Source organism: Dermochelys coriacea, chromosome 7, assembly GCF_009764565.3.
Source record: "Dermochelys coriacea isolate rDerCor1 chromosome 7, rDerCor1.pri.v4, whole genome shotgun sequence".
Classification (NCBI taxonomy): domain Eukaryota; kingdom Metazoa; phylum Chordata; order Testudines; family Dermochelyidae; genus Dermochelys; species Dermochelys coriacea.
This window is the reverse complement of record NC_050074.1, coordinates 112,442,692-112,470,500: the sequence shown is the minus strand read 5'-3', so window position 1 is coordinate 112,470,500 and position 27,809 is coordinate 112,442,692. Positions and strand designations below refer to the sequence as shown.

Here is a 27,809-nt window from a genome sequence, read left to right as displayed (position 1 = left end):
CCCTGCCCCCCTGTGAGGGGCCTCTGAAGTGGTGAATAAGCCTCCCAGGAACGGGGAAATAACCCCAAGTCCTGCCCCCCAAGGAGACCGAAATGAACCTGGACTCCCTGTTCCAGCAAATCCTCCTCACGGAGCAGCAAGCGGAGGGGAAGCGGCGCCTCATGCACCAAGGTCAGCCACACAGCCGCCATCTCATGCCTGGTGCAGCAATGATGGCCTGTGGTCACATGACTCCCTGGTTCCCAGCGAGCCCTGGACGGCAGTGTGGTGGGTCCTCCATCTTGTGGCGGGGCGGGGGGGGAGGTGGTTTCAAGCAAGGCCAGTAAATCTTGACTGAGCCTTTCCCCTGGAGTATATAGACTCCTAGATTATAAGGCCAGAAGGGACCTTCAGAGTAGCAGCCGTGTTAGTCTGTATTCGCAAAAAGGAAAGCAGTACTTGTGGCACCTTAGAGACTAACCAATTTATTAGAGCATAAGCTTTCGTGAGCTACAGCTCACAGTCTCTAGTCTCACCTATATAATACAGGCCACAGAGTTACCCGGTCACTCCTGTATTGATCCCAATAACTCGAGTTCCTGCCTCCCTCACCACCTCCTGTTTCAATAGTTATAGTGAATTCCATAGAGACTCAGGACAGCCCTGCAATAGACACATGTGGGCTTGCTTTGAAAGAGCCTATCTCCCTTCTCCTGTGTTTGAATACAGCAGGGTCAGGCTTGTATCATCCTCACGCACAGCCTTGCCAACATGTAATTTTTTATCATGAGAGTCATGATATTTGTTGTTATTTCTAAAGCCCCAATTCCTGGAATCATGTTATTACAAGCAAATCTCAGTGCTCGCTCGTGTTTTTGTTGTTGTTGGTTGTTTTTTTTTTTTAAAGAGTACATTTCTACCCTCCTGATGCTGGAGGAAAGATGAAAAACAAACCCAAAGGCTCAAAACCAGAAGGTGAATAAAAAGGATCTGCTATTTTTTTTTAATCTCATGATTTTTAAGCTGACCTCATAATATGGGGGGAGGGGCTAAATCATGATTTTTCTAAATGCTTGGGTCTGGCAATACTACAGTCTAGACCTGTAATTTGAACTCTACAAAATCTGCTTTCAGGAAATGTAATTGCCTGGAATGCACTGGGAACTTTAGGAAGTTTGTCCAAGACTACACAGAAAACCACCAGCAGATTTAGAAATAGAACCCCAGTATCTTGCTCCCTGCCTGTTGTTTTAATCAGTAGTTCATGGTGTAGAAGAGTATCAACAAGGTACTTTACTATACAGTAAAACAGGTAACCCTTAATTTAAATCCAATTTCCAAAGCTAGTTATCTGAATTATCTATGCAAATGTCATGTTGGTCCACACTAAAGTAGTAATTAGGCACTCGTTTGTTCGCAACTGAATGTCGATTTCCACTTCTAGTAACTGATGACGGTGACAGTAGCTATTATAGGAAAACCGATGTGTTTAGAAGTTAGCAATTATACGTCTCTACTGAAGTCATCTTTCTACACCACTCTATCTTGCAAGAAGCAAATTGTTAAAAGAATCTCACTTTCACAAATTGATTTCATGTGTTTAAAGTTTCATTTTGTATTGCAGTTAAATTAGACATAAACAGAAGTCATGAAAAAATTAAGCAAACAACAGAAGAACTGAATGAAGCAAAAACAAAATTAGAAACTAAGGTAGAGTAGTAATACTTATAGTATGTTAATTATTGTTATTGGTAAATGGGCTGTAATTTTAATAAATTGTTCATGATCACTTTGAAGCACTATACTTCACATAGTGTTTATATTAATTATTATAGTGTTTGCTTTATGTATGCATTTCTGTAGTGCTCATCGCCAGAGTATCTGAACATGTCACAAGAGCATCGGCCTGCCATTTTGATCCCAGTCCTATAAGACTCACCATTCAGACTGACCCCTGAGATTGCATGGAGCCCCAGGGGCCTCAGTAGGATTCCAGATGGGCTCAGGGGTATACTAATCTGGTTCCTTTTACAAGCTTGGGGTCTTGATGTAGAAGGTAGAACACTCCTTCCTTCTCCTTTATTACCACTCTAAGATACATGAAGTTTGTTCACATACGCGCTTCACTGTCCACTTCCATTCAATGACGGCCATACCTAGTGTGCACTGAAGTAAATTAAGAGAGTCCCAGAACTGACTTTAGTGAGCTTTGGATCAGGCCTTAAGAGTTTCCACCTCATCCACATATCAGCAATTCTATTTGTGTTACTCACTGTCTAGCATGTACAAAGAGTGCACTTATAGTTTGGCTAGTGCCATTGTAGACAGAACCACCTTTCTAGCCAGACCAGTTAGTGTTCTACCACTCACTCTTTTACATTTTCTAATTCCTTTTTCCATATAGTAGATGTACTCCCTCTTTATACTCTTAGTTTTGTCAGTACTAATAATTGTGGGTGAAATTATGTTCGACACCCACTTGTTTGTGCCTGCAAATGAGGTCTAAATGATGTCACCTGTGCTCTTAAATATCTGCACCAACAAAATTGTAGGTGCATAGTAAGCAGGCAGAGGCTCCTTTTAGAATCAGGCCTATGTTATCTCTAGTATTTTACCTATAAAATAACAGAAATATGTTAGAGATAAATCTTGCAATCTTCTGGATTGTGCTTTGTGCCCCTTTTGACTTTTACTACCAGACTCCCAATTTTACCAACACTAATACTACTAATTCATATGGTGAGGTGAATTAATGGTTTGGTGGTGATACCTAAATTTTTGAAGAGATAGGCTGTTGTGTGGTTTGCCAGTGCATTTGTTCTACATATGCACTTCAATGCTACTGTGACAGATGCTATAGAAACCCCTAAAATAGATTAAGGTATGTTAAAGGGGGGAAAAGAATCCACAGAATTGTTTAGAAATATTTACTAGTTACAAATTTAGACCTTGATTCTGCAAACAGTTACCCATATGCATGTCAACAGCCCCATTGACTTCAATGGGACTAATGTGCATAACAGTTTCAAAGATCAGAACCCAATATGGATCTACAATAGGAACTGGTCTTTAATCAATACAAGGTTGGAATGTGTGATATTTGCTAGGTAACCAACCCCCTGTAGTCCTGCTTATAAAATTAATTTATGAGAATCACAATTTTATTTGTAAAAAGAAAAGGAATACTTGTGGCACCTTAGAGACTAACAAATTTATTTGAGCATAAGTTTTGTGAGCTACAGCTCACTTCATCAGATGCATTCACTAATTTGTTACTGATTAAGTCTGGTTTATAATTGTGGTTTGTATGGTAGGTATCAGAGGACTCAAAAGCAAAAACAATTGCTGTACATGACTAGTGGAGAAAGGTGAAGATGCATTCCTAATTGATTCCATTGTCTTTTATTCATTAAAAATTAATCATATTCTTACCAATGTGTACAATAGTAGATTTTATTTGCTTGTTTAGTTTGAAATTAATTCATTTATCAAAAGGAAATGATGCAGGCAATAAAGGAATTATTTCAATCAAAAAAATTTCAATATAAAGATTATACACTGACTAGTGAGATTATTTACATTGTCAATTATTTTTCAATACCTAAAATTTAGCTTATTCTACAAATTCTCAATGTATCTACTGCAATTAATATAATCAAACTACTACTAAGAAATAATATAATACTAAAGTCCTCCTTCAAATAACTGTGTGTCATTTCTTCCCTCTCCCCTGGCCACATCCCAACTCAAGCCTAAATAAGTAGATGAGCCTTTGAGTTCAAAAATGTTTTGACATCTATTTCACAGAGACTGCTCGTGGTCAAGGGAATGCTCATAGAAAATATTAATTTTTTTCTGTTCTGTAAAACCAGGTAGCATGTAATTAGAACTTGATTTATAGCATTTTGCCTTTCATGGCTCAGTGATTTCTTTAAAAAAATTTATTGCAAAGTAATAGATTATGAAGGCACTTTGCGGTTGGAGAAACTACAATATGCCTGGTTATACTCAGTAATATAAATACAGAAGCACAATATTAGTAACTTGCTTTGAATCAGTACGCAACAATAAATTATCCCAAAGCTCTTGATATTGGAGGACAAGCTCCCTGACACCTTCACTAAAATATGGTTGGTATGTCAAGAGAAAATCTGGCCCATTGTTTTCTTTTCCAAATTCTTCTAATTTTGTCCAAGCTGCATTACTATTGACACTACCACCATTCTCTCTGTTATTCAGGCATATCATCTTGACTGTACCCTTTCTCAACTTGTTTATGTAGACAGTTTCTAAATCTTGTTACTTCTTCTTCCGTAATATCTCTAATATTTGGCCTTTTCTTGCCATCCACACCACTAAAACTATCATATAGACTCTCACCATATTTCCTCTTGACTACTGCAATCCCATACTCTGTGGTCTTCCTGACAGTCACTTTGCTCCCTTGTCATCCCCTCTCTTTGCATCCCTTCATTGGCTCCCACTCACCATCACATCAGATACAAGCTTCTGGTGTTTGCCTTTAATATCCTTCAATAACTTAGTTGCTCCCTACTTATCTGCTCCTGTATCTCATCATATTCTGTCCCCCTACGCTTGCTTAGTTTTAAACTTCCAACCATGGTTGTGCTGCAAAATCTGGAAGAATTCTCCTTGAGTGGTATGCACAAATTAGTTGAGCAGCCTACTTCATCAGTTGAAGTACTGTTTAAAAAAATTAAATCCAAAAATACAAATGTGTGCAGAAGGAAGGTTTTTAATTTATTTGGGGTTTTATAGTAGAACTGTCTTCAGCCCAAAGCTTGGTCCCTTCATTACTCTCCCCTGCCTGATAGTTCTCACAGTCATGCTGGGAAAATTTATGAGACCATCAATCCCTACTTCATCGTCAACAGTAGAAGAGGCACACAGGGTAATGGCTAGCATAAATAGTTCTCTATGGCTAACCACAGACATTCAGAGAAGAGCACAATAACTTTGGGGTTTTGTCCCTTTGAAGTTAATCTATGCCTGACTTGATGATATCTGGTTAGATGGAGAAAAAGTCACCCCTATGTTAAGCTATTTAAAAGATTGTATGCTCTGTTGAGTCTCTCTCCATTCCAGATGAAAAATTTTCTGGCTAAAAATGAGAGTTAAGGACTCCATTCTCTATATTGGGAACAGCACTGAGTTTAACCTCTAAAGAGGAGATACTGCTGTGAAGAATTGTGTTTATGCTCAAATAAATTTGTTAGTCTCCAAGATGCAACAAGTACTTCTTTTCTTTTTGTGTTTAGATTGCAAGCTAAAGAGAAAAGGAGACCCATTAAGCTTCCATGGTCCAGCAGCTATGCAGACTTTTTTTTCTGGATAGGGCTCTTTATGTGCAAGACCTATATATCATGTGTACTTATTTTTATCACCAATCTTTTCTTCTCTTTGAAGGTTCAACAGCTGTCTGAAAAGCTCTTCTACTTACAACTTTTGAAGAAACGTGAAGACATCTTAGAGAAAAAGAAAGTTGAACTTATGAATCAAAGGAGTATTTTTCTCAAAATCTTTGTATGTTTTCAGTTATACTATTTAAGGGAGTTCAGTTGTACAAAATACTGTATGACTACAGTCAGATTTATATTTTGAAAAAAATTGGACACTAAGTATGAAAATCTGAATTATTAAAATTTGTTTTGGTTCTAACAAATTAAAACACAAAAATTCAGAATCTCACTCCAAACTTTAATCCATGATTTTAGATAATCTACCTCCTGGATTACCTTTAAAAACTTTTCAGTTGTCTTTACAATTTAGTAGTATTACTGCAGTGCCTTGCATATTTCCCTTCTGACATATAGGACAGAATAAGGAATACTGTAAATATTATAGTAATGGTACTTAGCTATAAAGGCAAAATTGCTATCCTCTGATGGAATGTGAATTTGATATCAACTGTATCCAGTCAGATTTGATACATGGGTTCTCTCTCTCTTCTTGTTTACAAGGGAATTCACATTTTATTTAAATTAGTATTCAGATAAGAGCTTTGAATGGAATTTAATCTTATAATTGACTTTATGAATGTATTTTTCTATAAATGAAAGTTTTTCTTGAAAAAAACAAATACTTTAAATTTGGGACCTATTTCTAAAAGGCACTGAGAAACTCCATATTCCAGACTTCCTAACAAGGTCAGCTCTCTTAGCCTATATTTTGGGAGCTTAAATAGTGCAGTGGCCTTGTCCTGGACTTCTGCAAAGGGGTGAATTTCACCCTTAATGAGCAATTTAAAGAACCAAAAATAATGGCCATTTTATGCCATTGATTTTAAGCCGAACTCTCCATTGATTTCAATACATGCTTAAAAATTGATAGCATAATGTGGCCTCTAACACTAATGATACAGCACTATTATTATAGAACATGCTCCTTTCATTTTGTCACAAGAGCGAAACAGTAAGATTAATGCAACAGAAGTAATGATGGAGAGCTAGACCATTTCCCTGTTTTTCCAGGTTACAAAATAGAATACATACTGATTTTACATAGTTATAAGGGGGCAAAACTGTATTTCAGCTCGATTATTTTAACAAGGATTCCATTTTTCTCTGTATACTTTTTCCCACCTTTTTAGTCAGATACAAAGAGGAAAATGATTGAAGAAGAGGAGAATTTTATTAAGGAAATCACAGATTTTAACAATGAGTATGGACTAACATGTAACAGAGAGCTTTTGATTAGAAAAAAAGTCAAGACTGAAATATGTGATTTAGAAACTAAAGCAAATATTTTGAAAAATGGTATGTCTTATGTTAAACTATTTTATCTTGGATTGCTAGAGAATACAAATGACTAAAACGTAACTGAGTAAAGCAATAGTTTTAAACCTATTGCCTTCCTAGCTGGATATTTCTCTTTGGGCTAGATTGTGAGATCACGATCTGCCCTGAATAAGGGACAGTGTGTTGGTGTGGCTATATTGCCCAGTACACTCTCTCCCACCATTTGTGTTAGGCGGGGAAGTACAAGCTCTGCGATACCTGCATCTACTCCTGCACAGCTATCCAGGAGATCATAGCCAACAGAAAAGTATAGGGGGGTGCATGTTGCATTACCATGTTAAATGGACCACATAAGTCCACAATGATTATTGACCACCTAGCTCTGAGTCCTACAAGCCCTCCTAAATTCAATGGGAGTTACATGCACAGGTGCCTCATGAGATTGGTCCTTTATAGTTATTGTCTGAAACAGGATCCTATGACGCTTTGAGCTCAAATACAGAATATAAGATCATAGCAGGTAGTCTAACCATGGCATTTCTTGTTCCTCTTCCTTGCTGACTGGGCAGTCAATCTTTGTGATAGCCACAGACCACACAATGGCAATGGCTACTTGGACCGTTTCAGTTCCTATTTCTCCAGGTGAACCCAACTCACCCATCTAGCGATAAAGTCCAGAGTTCCAGCAACATGAATAGCCAACAGGGGTAAAAGATTTCTCTCTGCGGACAGTTCGACTTGACAGACTTAATTCATCATGCACCTGTTCCTTGTATTCCCTGTTTGTAGATACATATAATTCTAATAGAGTTGTCCATATGTAATTTCTTGTACACCAGGTTTATAAGTCTAATTGTATTTTTATCCTAATGTCCTTTTAGAATATCCAAAGACGGTTAGAAGTAATTAAAGAGTATTTAAGATTATACCATCAAGATTAAAACTGTAATGTATTTTAAGTTAAAATGTATTTCTTCTTAGAAATGAAGTCAATGGAACATGAAAATGTTCAGTTAAATGCACTCCAGCTGCAGAAGAATGAATTAAAGCAGGATTTATTTACTCTCCAGAGCAAACTCAAAGGTATTTAATGCGTTTGATAATCACTTATTATGATAATCATTTGTGATTTGACAAACATATTTGACAGATAGTTCCCCTCAGATATTTTTTCAGAAGTATGATTGTCCCAATGACTATTCATTGTCTTAATGAAAGATATGAATTGTTACTTAGAATGACAATGGATAGTCACGGGGACAGGGAAAGAGAGTTAGAATGGATGACTAGCTTGGTATTTAGGGACTCGCCTGTGGGGAGGGACACCCAAGTCCTTTCTCCAGTGATAATTTTTTAAAAGTAGAACACAGCTTCAAGAGAAGAGATTGAAAAAGACACATACTAGAATATCCATAGCCCAGTGATAGTAGTGCACTACTCTTCTGAAATGTGGGAGACCCCAACTAAAATCTCTTCTCCACATCAGGCAGTGGGAAGAATTGAACCTAGGTCTCCCACATCCCAGGTGAGTGCCCTTATCACTGGGGTAAAACCCATACATTTATAAAAAATTTCCAACTTAGATTCACCAAACAATTTTTTTAAATGTCGTTTTTGGTTTGACCGAAAACTTTTTCTTGAAAACCAAAAAAAGCCATTGTTCATCTAGCTTTAATGATAAGCTGTTTATGCTGCTAATCTTTTCAAATATAATACTGCATTGATTTAGAATGAGGACATGAGAAACATATATGTGTAACTTGATTTACGAAAGAACCAACAAAAGGTGACAAAGTAAAAGTTTTTATCAGTGTGCTGGTGGTGCATATCTGAAATAAAATAAAGCAGGAGCATCGGATAACTCAGGATAATCTGGGGTCTGAACCTGCTCTCACAGAAGTCAAAACAGTAGGTGTTACTATTGTCTTCTGTGGAAGCAGGATAGGGGCCACAAAAGACAAATTTGAGGCTTATAAATTTGAATCAGTGGTGTCACTCTCTTCCAGACTATTTTTATCATTTATGGATAGATTGATAGTAATTTAGTTATCTACCCTCTCCCTCATTTCCTTTTGCTTTCTGTCTTTGTTATTCCTTTTTCCAACCTCACCTTCCTTTTCACCTCTTCTCTCTTTATAATACTGAAACAATCTTTCTCCAAAGTACTTTGGTGTTTGAAATACAGCTCTGATCCACGTACACTGTAACACCTCTTGATAGCCTATCATCTAGATTATTATATACAAGGATCTAGTAATAAAATGGGTTTTATTTGTGTGACACTTCAAATAGAGCAGAGTTCACTGGATCCAACTTTTGTCCCATTTTGTTTAACACTGCAGTCCATTCAACATCATAATTATTTACTGTACTATGGTAGTGCCTAGGAGAGCTAGTCATAGACTAGGAGGCCACTGTGGTAAGTGCTGTGCAAACTCAGAACAAAGAGATGATGATGTCTGTTCCAAAAAACTTACCACATAAGAATATTTGTATGCTGCCATGGGGAGGTGTGATTGAAGCATATACAGACAGATATGAAATCAAAGCTAGCTTGAGTAACAGCAGCAGCATTGGTGTCTGCACAGGCTACTCCTGCCTGCCAGAACCCTGCATACATCCTCGAGCAGTCACCAACCATGCGGCTGCAACTTCACTACTACTGTTGCTCAAGCTATCGTTGATGAGTTTTAAGGAGGGTTTTGGAGGAAGATAATGATGTAGATTTCCCTCTCCCAACTGCGAGGAACTGCATGTAATAAGGAATGAAGGGCTTGTTTAAAAATTGTACAAGTTGGTGATGGCATCATGGGGCGACTGGAGGTGGAAGTCAACATCTCAATACTGAATGAGAGATAACTAGGGTGGAGATAGGCCACGAAGGGCCTTGAAAGTTAAGACAGGCACCTTATGTTTCATGTAATAGAGAAGGGGGAGCCAGAGGAGGGATGGAAAGACAGTAGTGATAGCGTCAAAATGACGGGACAGAAAAATGATCTTGGCAGCAGCATTTGGAATGGAGATGAGCAGGGCAAGACTACATTTGTCAAGGCCACAGAAAAATCTGAAAGAAACACCAAGATTTAGTCAGCCTGGATGTGAGGACCTACAAAGAGGGCCAAGTCAAAGATGATGCCCATGACATGGGTCTGAGTGACAGGCAGGATGGCAATGTTATCCACAATGATTGAGAAAAAAGGTATTAGGAAGGCTTGGAGGAATGGGCAGGAGATAAGAAGCTGAGTTTTAGACATGTTGATCTTGAGCTGATGACTAGACATCGGTGAGCAGATGTCAGAGAGATAGGCCAAGATTTTAAATTGGACAAAGGAAGATAAGCCTGGAGCCAAAAGATAGATCTATGAGTCATCAACATAGAGATGGTTGAATTTTTGTTTATAGATGAGATTACTGTGTAGGTGTAAATGAAATAAGGTGTAGACAGAGAAGAGAAAGTGACCAAGGACAGAGCCCTGTGACACCCGCACTGAAAGCTGAAGGGGTGAGGAAGAGGATCCTCTGAAGGACCAGTTAGAGAATAGGAAGAAAATCAGGAGAGAAAAAAGTCATGGAAAGAAAAGGAGGACAAGATTTCAAGAAAAAAAACAACAACAGTTGACTGTATTAAAGGCAGCTGACATGTCAAGGAGGATGAGGACGAAGTACCAGTTTTGAGATTTGGCTAAAACAGTATAATAAAGCCAATATTTTATTTTTATTAAATCTACAAAGCTTTTGGTATAAAACAGAAATAACCAGAAATATGTGCATTGTTTACATAATGCATATGTAATAGTAGTTGAACTACGAAAAATGCCATAAATGGTTCTTTGAGGTTAAAATTTTAATGTACAGATACTATAAGCATCCTGCAGATTTTGCAATTGCTTGAAAGATTACAATTGTATGGTAACTACAACTGTAAAATATTTTAATTTCATGTACTGTGATCTAATATTTTCACCTTCATAGCAGTTTCCACAATAATTAGAATGTGTGAACTTATAAAATGCAGGGTATATGTGAATACAGATGATTAATATATATTAGTAAGGACTTGTTATTTTATGTTTAGATACTAAAGAACAACTACATGAAGCTGAAGACATTACAAAATGTTTAGAAGCAGAAAAAGTCAAAGTTAGTGAAAAGCCTCAGACTGACATTGAATGTTTAAGGTAATGACCATCAGTTGTGTAGTTTAGTTTTCAAACTTAAACTTTGCCTTTATGATTTTGGATCATTCCTGTAACATCATGGTAGCTACACTGGGCCTAATTTTAACTTTTTCTGTATTAGTATTCCCTTTGAAGTCCGAAGAAATAATTAGTGTGCATTATAGAACAAATCCTGTTGCTCTTACTTATGACATCCAGTTAAGTCAAAGACTTTGCTCCTCGTTGTCTGGCTATACCAAAAAGAAGGACAGGAGACACTTGATATGGATTTAATCAGGCCACAACTTTATTATTAGATGTCTGGGACTACCCAGCAGATAAAAAAGTGCACAGTGCAGGTAACCCCCTATTTATTCCGTAATTACCTGGGGGGCTTCCACCAGCTTCCCCTCTTTTTCCAGCCATGTCCCTCAAGCACATCTTTTGCCAGGACCTTACCATCCACACACCCTCAGAGACGGGTTAAGGTGGGCTATAAGAAAGGGGGGTTGGCTCCCTGCTGTTCCAACCATAGGAGCTCCAAACTCCCTGCCCCGTTCCATTCCTTTAACCAGCATTTCCTTTTTAAGTCCTTTACCAGACCATTAATCTGGTCACTGGATGCCTTCCCTATCGAGTACCTACACTGAACATCTGCCCCACACTTACAAAATAAGTTGTGACACATAGCCCACCACCTTTTCTGCTCACCATAATAGGCCTTCCCTGACACCCATTGTGGGGAAGATGGAAAAACCCCCACTCCACTGAAGCCAATATGGTGATGAGGGAAAAATTCCTTCCCAGCCCTGCAAAAAAAGAGGCGCCTAGCAGAATGCTCACAGCAGGTTCAAACTCCACCTGATCATCACACGTCAAGGGTAGGGAAGGTGGATGCTGCCTTGCCTGCTGTACTGTTTCAGCCTACAGAATGGAATGGTGATCCTTGTCCTTCTGCACCAGTCGTGCAGTGGTCTGAGGACACTGGATTCACATAAATTTAAATTTGATCTACTTTCCCCGATCACTGCCACCGTCCCCAAGTGTGATTGTCTTTGAATGAAGCTACTGTGCAGTCATGCCTCTGGTGCATAAAAGGTGCATCAGCATCCCCATATGGCTGGTTCTCTCATGGACTAAGTAAAATGGAGGACCATGTACTCATTCTCTGCTCTATGTGAGTACTTGATCTTCCATCTTACTCACTTTCTGGGGGGGTGGGGAAGGGACTTCCCAGTTCTGGAAATTGACATCTATCTTAGTTTGCCTAAATGTGACATTTACCCTTTTATACAAACGTAAATTCTGCAATATCTTTTAAGGAGAAATCATACCTTTTCAATACAAAAATATTGAAGACATGTTTTCTGAGCTTGGTGAAATTATCCTTGGATGTAAGAACCCTTTAACAAAGCAAAGGAAAGGACTTCTTCGTAGCAGAGCTCATTTGAAGTTTTTTTTCCCCCATAGAAATTTATGATGAAAATGAAGTAACATTTGTCATCATCAAAATCTTCCATGGAGATTTGACTTTTCAGCTGAAAACTGAAAGATTGCAGCTATACTCTTTCAATTAAAAAAGTTTCCAGGAAAATTCTGCTTGTCAAAAACCCAATTTTCTGTTGAAAAACAGTTTTCATAGAAAATCAATCACCAACCCTATTTCCTAACCCTTTCAACTCTTGAGAATTAATTAATTTGGAAAGCTACATACAGGGGCAAAAGACTTTTGTACAACATGTACACACAAGATACAATGTAAATAGTAACAGTATCTGCTGGTCCATAAGGGAATGTGTTAGAATTCTCTCTTTTACATTATTAATTCCATGGTGATGCATTAGCTTTTCTGATGTATGAGGTTGTCATCTTCCTTCTAAATAATACACTTCTCAGAGTAATTTAATGCTGTAACATCACTTAATATTCAACCTGGCATAATTAGTTTTCTTGGAAAACCTGTCTATGTTGAAAGTTAGGAACCACCAAGAATTAAGATTATTGACTCACTGAAAGACATTGTGCAAATCATTTAACCTGTGCCTCAGTTTCCCCATTTGTAAATAAGGTTAATAAGCAAATGAGGGGTCTTCTGAGGTTCAATCAATGTTTGTAAAGTGTTCTAAGAACTTCGGATGGAAGGCACTATAGAAGATAAAATATTTTAAATAGTCATGAATACTAATCAATGAAGCATCCTACAGAAATCAAATCAACAAGAAATATGATAAGATTTGCTGATTAATTGATCATAGATTTTTATTTTATGTTGCAATAAGTTTATATTAATTAGCTACTGGCTGCATAGTGTTTAGAAGATATATAAAGTGCTGCTACTACTAAAATAGTAACCGTTTGCTTTTCTGGTTTCAGAGTAGCAGCCGTGTTAGTCTGTATTCGCAAAAAGAAAAGGAGTACTTGTGGCACCTTAGAGACTAACAAATTTATGAGAGCATAAGCTTTCGTGCAGCTCACGAAATGCATCCGATGAAGTGAGCTGTAGCTCACGAATACTAAATAATAAAGTTGTTAATAAATAATAAATTTGTTAGTCTCTAAGGTGCCACAAGTACTCCTTTTCTATTTGCTTTTCTATGACTTAGGAAATCCTTTAAAAAACCTACTACAGTCACATAAAATCTGTTTTAGCATTTCACATTAAACACCGTTCTGAATTCAGCGCAAAGTGAGTCCAAAGTTGTTTAAGATAGTTTGGCTTACAGCTTCATCTTGGCTCTTTAGCATGTAAGTTGCAACAACTTGGACTCATACACCTTTACCAGTGTGTTTCTTACAATCCTGACACATTAGAACTTAATTGGGCCAACTGAGCTAAGAAAGAAAAGGAATCAAAGATGGTTTAATTTACATTCTATTAATATAAATAAGGAGTACTTGTGGCACCTTAGAGACTAACAAATTTATTTGAGCGTAAGCTTTCGTGAGCTACAGCTCACTTGTAGCTCATGAAAGCTTATGCTCAAATAAATTTGTTAGTCTCTAAGGTGCTACAAGTACTCCTTTTCTTTTTGCGAATACAGACTAACACGGCTGCTGCTCTGAAACCTAATATAAATATGGAGCCATAAGAGAGCAGTGTTGAAAGAAAAGCAACTAACAGGAGGGTGTAAAAGAGTAAATTACTTTAGCTTACGCTATTTTGGATTCGCCCACTCACTTCTGCATTTGGGCCTCTAAGAGGAAATATGGTAGGAGAAAAAAGAGTGGATGTTATAGCTCAAGTTATGAATTATTGGCTATGTTGCTAATTATTAAGCTACCCTTAATTACTTGCTTTCTATTCTATAGTTGCATGTTAAGAATGAACATGGCTCTGGCTCTTCCTTCAAAATAAATAAGCTATTTTAGATTAACAACTCTCAACACTGAATGAAGGAAGCATAATTTCAATACACCTGACACAAAGCTGACTCAGCAAGAAAATAAACGCACTTCCGTATTAGTTGATGGACTGACTAAAACTTGACATTTTGTTGTCATTGTTCAATTTAGAAGAAAAAAAACTAATTAAAAACTTCTTGTCTTGGAAAAAATTTACTACAAAGGCTTAGAAAAAGATTAACAAACTAAATGACTTATATTTCTTAGTTCATTATTGAAATTTAACTTGTATATTCCTTCAAATGTTGATTTAGACAAAATCTGTTAAGTATCATTCTGACACAGCTGTACTCTTTACAGGAGGTAGACTATTTTTTCCCCAAACACAGGCAGTCAAAAATTTCTGACCATTGATTCTGTATAATTTTCAAACGAAATATTTTATAAAGAGGTCATTGTCTTGATAAAGTCAATCCTATAAATCCTAGGCAGGCATGCCCTTGCACCTGCATGGAACCCTACTGAAGTCAAATGCCCCAAAAGTGTGTTTTTCAGGCATGTGAGTTCAGCCAAGTGAGCTTAACATGACTGAAAAGCCCTGTTAAGATACTAACATTTCTGATGCAGTGTTATTTGGCTTCAAATGTGCTAATCCACATCTTAGAGATTTTCAGTAATGTTAAGCTAATGTGATTTAACTAACATGATTGGGAAAAAAATCCCACACTTTTTTGGCCTTCAAGATAGGGCTTGAAAACAGGGTGCTGCCTATGCAGAATCCATAGTAGGAATGGAGCCTTTGTTTCTAAATAGTATTTAGAAACAATATTTAGTATACAAAGGATGATATTTTGACAGGAATCATGGGTAACATATGTAGATTTGCCTATAAAATGAAAGAATCAAAACATTTTTGTTTACCTTTGAAACCACACTACTCTGTAAATGGTAAAAATACAGATTTTTTTAGTGCCTCATTAGAAAAGGGAAAAAAAGGAGACATAGACGGCATCAATAAACCTGATATATGTAGCTCCCAGACTGCCCTCTAAGTCTGTTATTGTATCACATACTTAGGCCCAGCTCAAAAATCCATATTAAAAGTAGCTGGCAAAGGAAGAATCTTCATTACAATTAAGTATATATCTTAAAGTATATTGCATTTCAGCTGAAAAGTATAGCAAGTTAATTCAAATTACAGTGACTCATCTTGGAGCTCAGCAAAATGCTCTGAAACACATTCGTGGTTTAATAAAATCTCTGCAAAATCCCTCCAATTATCACACACAGTCAGGAAAAAAAACCCACTCGGTGGTGATTCAAACAACTGATGGAGCTGCTGTAGATGAGCAGATGCTCCACAACATGCCCGAGATATAGGAACCAGCCACACACAATTTAAATTGTAATTATAGCAAAACAGTAGCTTCCAACATTTACAAGTTTTCCCAAAAAAGGCTGGAATTTCTCATGCTCAAAGATAAATTTGGTGAAAATTTGTTAAAATTTCTTTTGGCTTTTTCTGAGATATTAGGTACACTGAAACAAAATAGCGTTCTCCAAATGCAATATTTTCATGGATCCTCAGCCATGGGTATGTGCTTTGAAGGAGTGCCTCAGAGGAGTGCCTCTGACTCAGAATTCAAAAATCATCAATACACATTGGGGGGCAGGAGACTATTGTCAACAATAGTCTTTTCATTGTGCACCACCGATGGTAGCGAGTCCGTTGCCAGATGCTGATGCTGCTACAGTCTGCTTACTGTTTATCTCCAATAAATAATATTTTTTCTGAGCCTTCAGAAACTGAAGCATGCATCATGTATGTGCGTTAAATTAGTTCTATCATACACCTCAATCACCTCACCTATACTCTGCCCATCAATTAACCTCCACAGGAACTACTGTGAACATTCAAAACCCTTCAGCAGCTTCTGGTGCACAAACAATTTACAGGCTTCAAGAAATGCCTCGATTGTTGCTGGAAGATCTAGCTCACTGATTGGCAACACCCTTGGCCTAGCGTGCCTCAGAGTAAGAATTAGCTGAAATTTCGTAACTGAAATTTTCCTGCTGAAAAACAATGTTTCATCAAAAATGAATTTTTTTGTGGCAAAATATCTTTTGATTAAATATTTCATTTTTTCTATGTGAAATTTCAAAATGAAATTAAATAATTGTTTTTTTCTTGAATTGAATTTTAGATTTAATTTTTTTCAAAATCTAATAATTGTCAGTATTTTCAATTATTGCTTTTCCCATTTTCTCTCCCTTTTTTTGCTACTGGAGGCAAAAGAATGAACAAGTTTAGGGTTTTGGTTTGCGTTTTTTTTTTCTTCCACAATTTTTTAAAAATGTATTCTTTTTCCATTCTAAACTTTCCAAAATGTCCTCCACTTTGGAAAATTACATGCAGCAAAAGGAAAAATGAAACATTTACTTTGCTACTTTGAAAAAGTTACTAAGTGGATGAAGTTTTGAAAAGTCAGAGAGTGGAAAAAGGAAAGTGAATGAGTGTGAGAAGACAAATCTGGACACTATTCCTGGTACTGCACTCAGTGGCAAAAAAAAGAAAAGAAAAGAAAATTCAAACTTTTTGAAAATTACAAAAAAAACAAAAAAATGCTGGTAAAGTGAAAAATTGTTCCATTTGAAAACTTTGCAATCAGAAACAACTTCAAAATTTGAAATTTTGGTAACTTGCTTTCTAGTGAGCCATGCCTCAGCTGGCTTCAAAGATCTTCTCCAGAATGTCATCCCAAATTGTTACCATTCTAGGGTGAATGCTTCACATTCCTGTCAGCTTCCCTGGAGTCTTTCAATGACTCTGATGCAAAATTGGCCTGATGGCCTTTAAGTTGACATCTTCATGACAAAAAGTCTAAAGTGACTGAAAATTGCTACAAACAATTTCAAAATGATTTTCATTCCATGGGTTTTAAGAGAAAAACTGTAATTTTCTGGAAAAAAAATGTATCAAAACATTTCAAATTGATTTTAAGTTTTTGGTTTTCATTTTAATTATCCTCTCTTATTTTTATTTCCCGCCCCCACATACACACTTTCTCCCCCTTTTTCCATTTTGCCACTGAAAAAAGGGAAAAGCTAACAAAAGAGGGAAAAGCTAACAAAAATTGTTTATAAAAAAAATTGAAAATTTCAAAACAAGAATATTTGTATTTAAAAAATGAGAAATCAACATTTTGTTGAAAAATATTTCAAATGAAAAATTTTAAGCAACTACTACAGTATACCAATAGGAATTCTGCATGAGTACTGTCAGTTTCATAAGAGCTTTAACAAGGCAGGTAGGTAGTAAAGTATGCCTTCAAAGGCATATTCTGTCTTAGAAACAATACTTTAGTGACTCCAATAACTTCCTGGTGTCACTCACAGATCATTACAACTAGTATGTTGCATGCCTCAGAGTGACCACTATTCTGATATATCATCAGATAAAAAAACAAAAGCATGCCTTTGCTTCTGCCCCAAAATTACTTACAACTCATGCACAGAAGTCTCTCTCTTTCTCTCCAAAGTGCCTTCTCTCCTTCAAAGCAGCCTCAAAAAAATCAACAGTCTCAGTGAATTGGATGCATATTCAAGGCAGCAATTAGAGTAAAACTGAGCTTTTTCAAAGGGGAATTGCCTTTAAATCATGAGATACCTAGAATGGATGATTAGAATAGGTATCTGCTACCTATAGTTTGCATTTAACTCTCAGATGCCAAACACTCCGCTCCTCTTGTTTCTCAAACATGAAATCCTAACTCATAGTTAAGCAGAGAGGGGCCTCTAACTGGTACTAATAAATTCTTGAGTTCAGTGTTTGCCTCTGTTATATTCTATTTAATTATTTATCATGGTAATTATTATTTAACTTGTTTTACACTTTCACTTTAGAACTGTATGTTGCCACACATCAAACAGGCTAAAAGGATTTTTAATTAAAAGGTGATTCTGAGAAGGCTGGGGCAGTTTCTAATTGAAACCAGTCCATTGTACAAGAGAATTTAGAGGATAAATTATGTCTTTGAAGCTTGAAATTCCATACTATTTAAGAAGCCTGGAAATAGAAACAAAATGCACAGTCAGTTTACATTATTTAATAGTTTGGGGCTTTGTTTACTTGCCTAATTATAAAAGAACTAGTACTGCTTCTTATGCTTCATACTACAGGAAAAGAAACCTCATTACTAAAACCATGAAGGAGCAATGATGCCTTCTTTCACATAAATCATACAAGAAATATGTCCACTAGAGCTGAACAAATGCTTCATATTAATAGTGGATTGCCTAAGGCCTGAATCTGGTGGTTTTGAGAAAATATTTGCAATTAAATTTTATGTTAAGTTTTATAAGCAGGAAATATCAATCTCTGGAGTAATATATGATGCAAAATGGGTTTCTTTAATGAAAATCTGCTCATTTGATTTCTGAACACTTTTTTATAGCACTGCCCAGTAAGACTATTATAGTTAGAATTGTGTCATGGTTTCCATTATGAACCCCAATTTCTGGGGTTTATAATTCAGATATAAAATTTGCTATAGGGTAAATGTTGACATCTAAAGTCTGCTTGGGAGCAATTTTCTTTATGCAAGTAGAAACATAGGAAATTTGGATTGAAACAACCATTGGTTCATCTATGATTTCCTCTGCCTTTCAGCAGGTATAACCATAAATGCTATCAGGCCCCAATTTCTTATCCATTTCAGCTTTGAAGTCTGAGGCTTGTAGCTTTAACCACTCCCTTGCCCATCCCTTCCTTAAAAAGAGACCCCAATGGGAGTTATGAAGGGTTATTTAGGTATTGGGAAGAAATGTGCCCCTCAGACAGGCAGCAAATTAACTGAAATTAAACATTTGTTAAATACTGTGTTAGTATGTGACAAACTTTCAGCTAGCCCAGAGTTTAACCACTGGTATATTAAATTACATTAATAATCTTGATATATTTATACTGTAATTCTTAAATCTGTGATTGTTTCTATTTGTGCAGTGCCTTAAATACATTGCCTGGGAGCTTTATAAATACTATGGGCCAAATCCTCGGTAGGTGTAGTCTGTTATAGCTCCATTAAAGTCAACTACTCAACAAGCCTTGGAGAGGAAAAGCCCATCCTGCAAACTTCCGCTTAATTCATGTCCATGAATTGGACTATTATCCTGCAATGAGAAAAGTTATTTTGTTTATGGTCAAATTCACCAGCACAAAGCCAATATGTCATTTAAGACCCAGTTAAGACACTCAAATTACCTGGGATGTAAGTGGTGCTTAGGCCTTCTGCAGGCTCTGTGAACAGCAGTGAATTTCACCCTTGTCTGACCACTGAATATTTACCTTTCAAACACTTTTTCCCTAATGTAATATTTCTTAAAATTTTTGTCATAGGGTATTCCAGTCAAACCTAAATTACATTTTGTAACCATTCTCCAGACATTTTCTAAGAATTTAATATATTTTTTAAAGATAATTGGATGGATACTGCTCACATATTCTGTCCTAATTAGTACTTTATATACAATGGTACCAGCACTTAGATTCTCAAGTGACAGGCACGTAACCTATTTAATCTTAGGTAAGGTATTTCTCTCTCTTTTGATTTACATCTAATTCCCATAATTAGGCATCCTAGTATTATATTTACTTTGTTACTGTTGATATAACTCTGTGTTTCATTTTCATATCATTTACTATCACTCCTAGATCACTTTTTAAATTTGTTTGCTCTAGTTTTATTCCATCACACAAAATTTTTAATTTATTTGTCCAACCTATGGACATGGCTTTACATTTTGTGATCCGGAATTTCACTTAGAACTCATTCGTCCACATCCCCAGTCAAATTATAAGATCCTGAAATTTATTGACTTCAACTGTATCAACAGCATTCTCTATCTTGGCGTCATTAGGCAAATTGTGAACAGCCAGCAACGTACTACCGTAGCTTTAGGATCATCTAAATAAATTTGGTTCCAGCATTGAACCTTGTAGGACTCCACACATTATCTCCATTTTGGCTTGAAACCATAAATCAGAACCCAGTCTTACTCTTTCCTTTAGACAGTTTTCAACCCAATCTTAAATCCTTCATTAATACTACTGCTTTCTGATTAGTCACCTGTGAGATAAGTGAGAAAATCCAGGTCATTCTCCCCAGCTACTTTCCTCTCAGATTTTGAGATACTTTTTTAGAGAACTGTCAAGGCTGGTCTCAAAAGCTAGATTTTTTTTTGTAAACCCATAGTCTGTATCCACCGCATCTCCGTTATCTTCCAAACTGATAGAATCCATAATAAGGAATAAAATGGCTAACAATTTTTGGTGTAAATTAGACAAAAAGAAGGTGAAAAGCAAACAAAAGACAATGGGTGGGGGAGAAAAGAAGGGGAAAACATTCTACTACCTTCAACAAAGCCTCAATTTTTTTCCAACAATGTAAAAGAGCAAATGGCAGCAATTGCAATAAATTTAACAGCAGCTGAGTGATTTCCTTCTTTCCTCCCATTTATTAGAAAAAAGAAATAAAACAGATAATCATTCTGACTTCTGAACAAAAAGTTCTTTACTACAGTCCACATATGCTCACTCTTAGAATGCAAGCTTTGGCCACAAGTTTCTTGCTCCAATAATGTGGATGAGTATTCAGAGAATTCCATTTATGAGTAACTTCATTTTCTTTGCATTTCAGTTCAATACCACCAGTTTCTATTGAACTGACACCTATTTTTCCAATTGCTTGCTGCATATACAGCTGAATTGCAGGAAGGAAGTGCATCAACCAAGAAGGTCAATGATATTTAATAACCTTACTCATTTCACAGCTGCAAAAAAAACCAAAACCCAACTAATTTCAGCCTTCATCTCTTTGCCATTTCTAGCACTCAAGACAAACAGAAGAGGCATCATTGGTAGTGCAAGCACATACTAAGTAAACCTAATATTTAAAAAAGTGATCAAAGCTAGGAATCAACAGTGTGCTGGTATGCCAGCTACAGGAATATTAAGTATTACTGATTTAGGGCTAAATTCTGCCAGCCTTACTCATCTTGAGTAGCCTTGCTGAAGCCAGTGAGGCTAGTCACTTAGGGTATCTCTACACTGCAACTGGGTGCAAGCCTCCAAGCTCGGGTAGACAGCCTTGAGCTAGCAGTGTAAACATTGTAGCTTGGGCTATGAAGCCTAGGGGGACAGGTGAACATGAGAGCCCAAACTGCAGTGTCCACACTGCTATTTTTATTTGCTAGCTCAAGCCCCACTAATATTAATTTGTCTTCCTGGTGATGGGAGGCTCTCTCCTGGCAGTAGTGTGTAGACATACTCTTAGGGCCTGATCCAACTCCCATTTACTCCCGCGGGCATTAGATTGGATCCTCAATAAGGTACCACTCAATGTGATTCTAAACTAAGTTCTCTTTGCAGAGAATCTTTAGTTTTTACATTTTGTGAAAAAATAAAAACATATACAGTAGTACCTCATTTAGCTGAGCCTCCAATTATCCGGCTCTCCATATTTAACACCCTGGGGCTGGTGGCAGGAGCCCTGCTATCCCGGGGCTTGGCTGTCAGCCCCAGTTTGGTTAATACGGAGAGCCAGATAATGGAGGCTCAGACAAACAGAGTTCTACTGTATCAAATAACATTGTGTTCAACCGATACCCATATATATTGTGGCTAGGGAAACTGAAATTCAACAAGTAATTTTAATCACAGAAAAAACGTGGATTTTTATGTTTCTTATGGAGATTTTTTTTTTAAAAAAAATCACAGAAAACTAGGGTCCTTGGTGATCACACACTCTTTTAGTATGTTGTGTGAACAGATGGGCACTGACCACATTCAAGTTTTGTTTCATAGCAAAGTCAGGTGGTTTTGAATTGTGTGATGAAATCAGAATTTTCCTCCTTGGGGAAAACAGACCTTGCAGATTACATATGTAATTGGACTTCTTTATTACATTGGGTTAGCCAGTGGACATATTAGCAAATTGAATGCACTGAACGTAACACTTCAAGGTAGGGATGCAAATATACTAAATATGAAAAAGAAAATCAGGGGATTAATGAAGAAAGTTTGTCTTTGAAGATGCCACATTGAAAAGGGAGTTACCAAGATGTTTCCAATATTATCAGACTTTTAAAAAGAACAAAGTGAAAGTAATCAAAATGGAATTAATGACCCAATATTAACTCATTTGTCTGGATTGTATTCCCACTTTGATGAATATTTTCCTGAAGTTGAAAACGACTCTCCAGATCGTTTGCATTTTAAAGCCATTTTTGGTAACAGCTGATTCAATTCTAACCTTAGGTATCTCAGCTCAAGAAAATCACTTAGAATTGTCAAGTGCTAAAAACTGTCATCAAATTTTCAAATCTGACAAATCAGGAATTCTGCATTTCTGTTAGGGGAGAGTACAAAGAACTCAGTGATAAAGCTACGAAAATGCTGCTTCCATTCGGTATAAGTTATTTCTGTGTGTCTGCGTTTTCAGCAATTGTTTCCAGGAAAACTAAATACAGAAATCATTTAAACTTGGAAAACAACTAATACCTGGCACTATCAGAGATTCAACCAAACATTGCGCAACTATGCAGTTCAGAACAGCCCGTTTTTTTCCATTAAAATGTTAGGCTCAGTCCAAAGACACCAAGAAAAAAAAAACCCTCCATAGTTTCAAATTATAGTTTTAAAAACCCAGATTAGATTAGATTATATAATTAAAAAAACTTTATATAGTTAAAGTCACAAACACCATCCAAACTCTAGAGTCCATCTTAATTCTAGTATCCTGCATCAGAAAAAAGAAGAAAAAGAAAAAGAAAAAGAAAAAGAAAAAGAAAAAGAAAAAGAAAAAGAAAAAGAAAAAGAGGCACTTGGTATGGGGAGCCACCAAATTTTAGAATATCTGTAAGGGAACTGCAGTACTAAAAAGTTTGTTTACCACAGCTGTAGACCATCTTTAAAACTCTTTTATATCTTTCTTTTTTGTCAGAACACATGGATGTATGCAGTTTGTTTCCAAAGAAATGCTTCTGTAAGCTTCTGTAACCCTTCTCTAAACAGAGACACCTCACACATCATATACAGCTCAAGCTTATCCCTTTCTGCAGTGCCTTTTTTGTAATGGGGAAAAAAATGAAACAAACTTCAGGCTCTGTTATTAAATCCATCCATTCTAACTCTGTGTCCCAAATAAGCTAATTCTATCAAATCAAGGTTACACTTTTTCTTTCACGGTTAGCAAAGCCATTTTTATGAGAAGCATCATTGCCGCATGTGGAAGAGATGCCCTGCCCATGTTAGGCTGACTAAAGAAACGTCATCTATATATACTGTGACAGGGCAAGACCAGATGGCTATAGAAAAGTAGTAGGAGATAGATATAAACTCCAGGCTAAACAAACCCCTGGTACCAGGTTAAGTGAAATGGAAGCTGCTCCAGGTCAATTAAGACATCTGGGGCCAATTAAGAACTTTCCAGAAGGCAGGGAGAAGGCTAGGTTGATTGGGACACCTGAAGCCAATCAGGGGCTGGCTGAAACTAGTTAAAAGCCTCCCAGTTAGTCAGGTGGATGTGGAAGTCAGGTGCTGTGGGAGGAAGTTGTGCTGTTGGAGAGACTGAGCAGTACACACCATATCAGGCACAAGGAAGGAGGCCCTGAGGTAAGGGTGAAGTGGAGCTTGAGGAAGCGAGAGCTGCTGTGGGGGGAAGTAGCCCAGGGAATTGTACATGTCATGTTTCTAAAAGATCAGCTACCATAGCTGATACTATTAGGGTCCCTGGGCTGGAGCCTGGAGTAGAGGGTGGGCCTGGGCTCTCCCCCCACCCCCCACCTTTGCCCCCTGTTTAATCACTGAGACTGGGAGACACAGAGACTGTGCAAGGAAGGATAACTTTTCCTCACCTCCCTTGCTGGCTTATGATGAAAATGGCTCAGTAGATTGTGACCCTTGTCCCTAGAGAAAGAAGGGTTACGTGGAGGGTCACAGCGAGCCACTGAGGCTAGCGAAATCCGCCAGGAAATGTGGGACCCACGGACGCAAGGACAGAGCTTTGTCATAATACATACTAGGCTAATTCACCAATATCTTCTAACACCCTATATATGAAACACTTAAAGGTTGTCAGTTTCTCTCTTTCAACGCCAGCAGTGCGCAGGTCTACTGTTGTAAGGGACTAGCTGGCATATTTCTCTAGCACTAGGATATACCTCTTCTCTTTTTGTCAGCCTATATAGTAGACTCAAAATATCCATCATGACCCTTTGAAATTGTTCTTCTGTTATAGGAAGTGGACTTAACTGAACTTTGCAGTTCTCTTCTGTTTCTCTACCTGCTAGAACCCATAACAGGGCTTACAGTATAATTGTATGCTTCATGTACATCAGGCCACTAAAATTTTGGGATTAGTTTATCTCTTGGTCCATTAAATGTCTAGCTAAGTAAATATAATGGGTGATGCACAGTAGCTTGGACTGGTACCTTTGACAGGACTAATTGCCTGCTTGTTTCCTAAGCTTTAATATTCCCCATGGGAACCCACCCCTTAGAGAGGATTATTCACTTGTGAATAGCTCTCTCTGCTTCTGAGAGCTGCACAGACTCTAGTTATCTGATGAACAGTGCATCTGTTGTTCTGGTCATGGGCTCTGAGGCCACTCTGGAGACAGTATTAGGCAAGTCAAATCCCTCTCAATGGCTCCATCCAGTCAACAGGAATATTTGGAGCGGACATTTCCTCTATCTCAGGGTCAGCCACAATTCAGAATTTTGTTGACAAGAATCTGCTGTATTAACTGCTTCCGTGCCAGAGGTTAACTCAGTCACAGGTTCTGTGTTTGTAGGGGCTGCTTTTTGAGCTTGATGCTGAGTGACAATTAGACAGTTTTGTCCTTGTGACCAATTTCATTCTCCATAACATCCCTCCTGGAAACTCACTGTGAAGACCTAGGGCCCTTCAGCTTAAAGATTTAAACACAGCGGTTCCCAGACTCTGAACCGTTGTTGGCTTGCAGAGCACTTTCTGGTGGTCCACACAGTGAGGTGGCACCTCCTTATTTCCAGCTGCTAATGCATATTGCAATCTAGCTACAAACAGTCTTAAAAATTAAAGATACTTTTAATACTACTATTTTTCCAGGTAAGCAATTGCTGCAGTTGCCATAGGGCTATCATGTGACATTGAATGGAAGGAGAAATGGGGCACAGCACAGTGAACAGGAGGGGAGGTATAATCAGAGAATCACTCTATTGAAATTGATCCACACTGTGGAGGAGTTTGAGAACCCCTGACATAGGCTATTGATATTGCAAAGGAAGGGACAGCAACAGCATGGAACAAACATAATACAGTGGAGGGACAGCAGCGATAACTATGGAGGCAACAGAAGTGGGAGCCTGTGGAGGGCCTGGATCAATTATTCAAATCCATGTATTAAACTATGAGAGGATTATATTTTTATGATATCACCACACCCAGCAATAGACGTGTAGCCCTATAATTCACATTTTCTGTTACAGCACTTATTCTGGATATATTTTCTTCAAACCCAGAGACTGTCATTTTCTAAATTTCTCCTCGTCACTACCACAACTGCCAGTGATGAATAATCTCCAGGAGTTATGCAGTGTTGAACCTGCAGGTCTATCATAACTGCAAATCTAGCTCTTGCTCATGCAATCAGATCTGTGCAGGGAGGATAGGGTCTGCCCATGCTGAGCAGATTGCAGGCTTGGACCAAATTTGAATGAAACAGTAATACAATTGACTAACCTTGGATATGACTTTTTTTTTAATTGAAACAGAATTAAAAAAGAACTGGAAATTTACAAAGAAGATGACTTGGAAAATGTTTGTGAAGCTCTTCAAACAGAAATTGAATTTCTGCAGATGGTATGCTATTTTTATTGAGCGCTCCTAATTTTCATTAATTTTAGGCCCACCATTTGCAAACTGCCAGAGCCCCATTTTTCACTGAAAAGGGAAAGTCAGAAAAACATTACCTGTTAAGACTGAGAAATTTTCAGCAAAAGATGCAGGGATTTAGTTGTAGGGCCACCATTAATATTATCCTCTTGAATGCTGAATGGACCATGCAGGATGAGCTACATTGATCCTAGAAAGCAATCTTTATTTAAATAGACATGTTGCAATTGGGCCACAGGGGAGTACAACTTATGTACTTACTGAATGTTGTAAACTCATAGGGTTCTTTATGGAAACTGACTAGAGAAGACTTGATATTTTCTTCTAAATGTCAACCTTTTCTTCAATTTTCATAACTGTTAGTTTGTGTCACATTAGCTTTATTTATTCAGCACTTAATAATAGTTTTTTTAAAAGGAGGGGACAAACACATTGCAGGTAAATACTTTAAGGGTCTCATTTTCAGGAGTGAAGGGGTTTTGGTTGATGTATTTTGGAGTCTGTTCTAGCTACTCTTTGATACAACTGCCACTAGGGGAAAAAAATGTGGCATCAGTGACAGGATTTGGTTTATTTGGATGTATGTACATTGGTTTTAATGAACAGTAAAAATGTTTGTGCCAGAGTAGTTTATTGCATAACGTTTTATTTGGAGGGATGGTAACCTTGAACCTCATTCATTAACTTTATCATTAGCAAGTAAAACAAAGTTTTGTAAAATGCAAACTTCTACTTTGATTTCTCAGATCTAAAACGGATCTAAAATGTACACTCTCAAGCAAGGCCAGGAATAATAATGCTGGCAGATGCTCATATACTATGATGACAGGGGCCACATAAATACACAGACTGAGATTAAACTCCCAAAATGAGATGCCTAATGGAAATGCTCAACTTTAAATATAGCAATGTAGCTATACTAATCTTAAAGCTGATTGAGATGGTTTGGGAACGTTGCATACTTCACTACGTACAGGATGTTTTATATGATCCTGTAAACAAAATATTGTAAACAAAATAAATTTCATTTGGTAGCCTGGTACATTACATATGATAAAGAAATTCAGTCGTCTTAAAATTCAAGGGCTAGATTTTGGCATTAGGCCACTGTGGGTATGTCTTCACTGAAGTTAAACATCCGTGGCTGTCCCGCATCAGCTGGCTACAGAGCTGTTTAATTACAGTGTATATGTTAGGCTTGGGTTGGAGCCTGGACTCTGGGACCCCATTAGGGGACATCCTTCTGGGACCCCGTAGCCCAAGCCAGTTGACACAGGACAGCCACAGGCGTTTAATTGCTATATAGACATACCCATGTTTTGGGGACAAGGGAGCAGGACCTGTGCAAAGACAATAGTTCCCAAAGATATTGTACCCAAGACAGGCACATTGTTTTTGACTCCTGTGAAGGAGTACACACAGCAACAATATCTAGTATACCTCTTTAAAGATTGGTGAATACTTCTGGCCACATACTAGCCCAAGTCAGCTGACATATAATGGAGGTTGTGACCATGTCCTTGTCCTTTTAAGTTATTTATAAAGAATAGTCTCACAATTAGGATTTGTTTCATATATTTCAAATTAACATGTATTTTTCTTTTTTGCAGAAATTATCACAAAAGTCTTCAGGCAAATAA

General features: G+C 37.4%; 1 protein-coding gene across 1 annotated transcript; it reads left to right on the top strand.

Moving 5' to 3' along the window:
• Positions 1–92: 92 nt before the first annotated feature.
• CCDC172 (coiled-coil domain containing 172) lies at positions 93–27,809 on the top strand. The gene is made up of 8 exons (XM_043518917.1): positions 93–171; positions 1,604–1,689; positions 5,407–5,523; positions 6,590–6,755; positions 7,719–7,820; positions 10,813–10,915; positions 26,049–26,136; positions 27,780–27,809. Exons 1-8 carry the CDS (start codon positions 93–95, stop codon positions 27,807–27,809), a joined length of 771 nt encoding a protein of 256 aa, XP_043374852.1.

Coding starts and splice junctions, on each gene's coding strand:
- CCDC172 (XM_043518917.1), top strand. CDS start 93: ATGAACCTGGACTCCCTGTTCCAGCAAATCCTCCTCACGGAGCAGCAA. Junction 172..1,603: donor GCGGCGCCTCATGCACCAAG/GTCAGCCACACA, acceptor TTTGTATTGCAG/TTAAATTAGACATAAACAGA. Junction 1,690..5,406: donor AAACAAAATTAGAAACTAAG/GTAGAGTAGTAA, acceptor TTCTCTTTGAAG/GTTCAACAGCTGTCTGAAAA.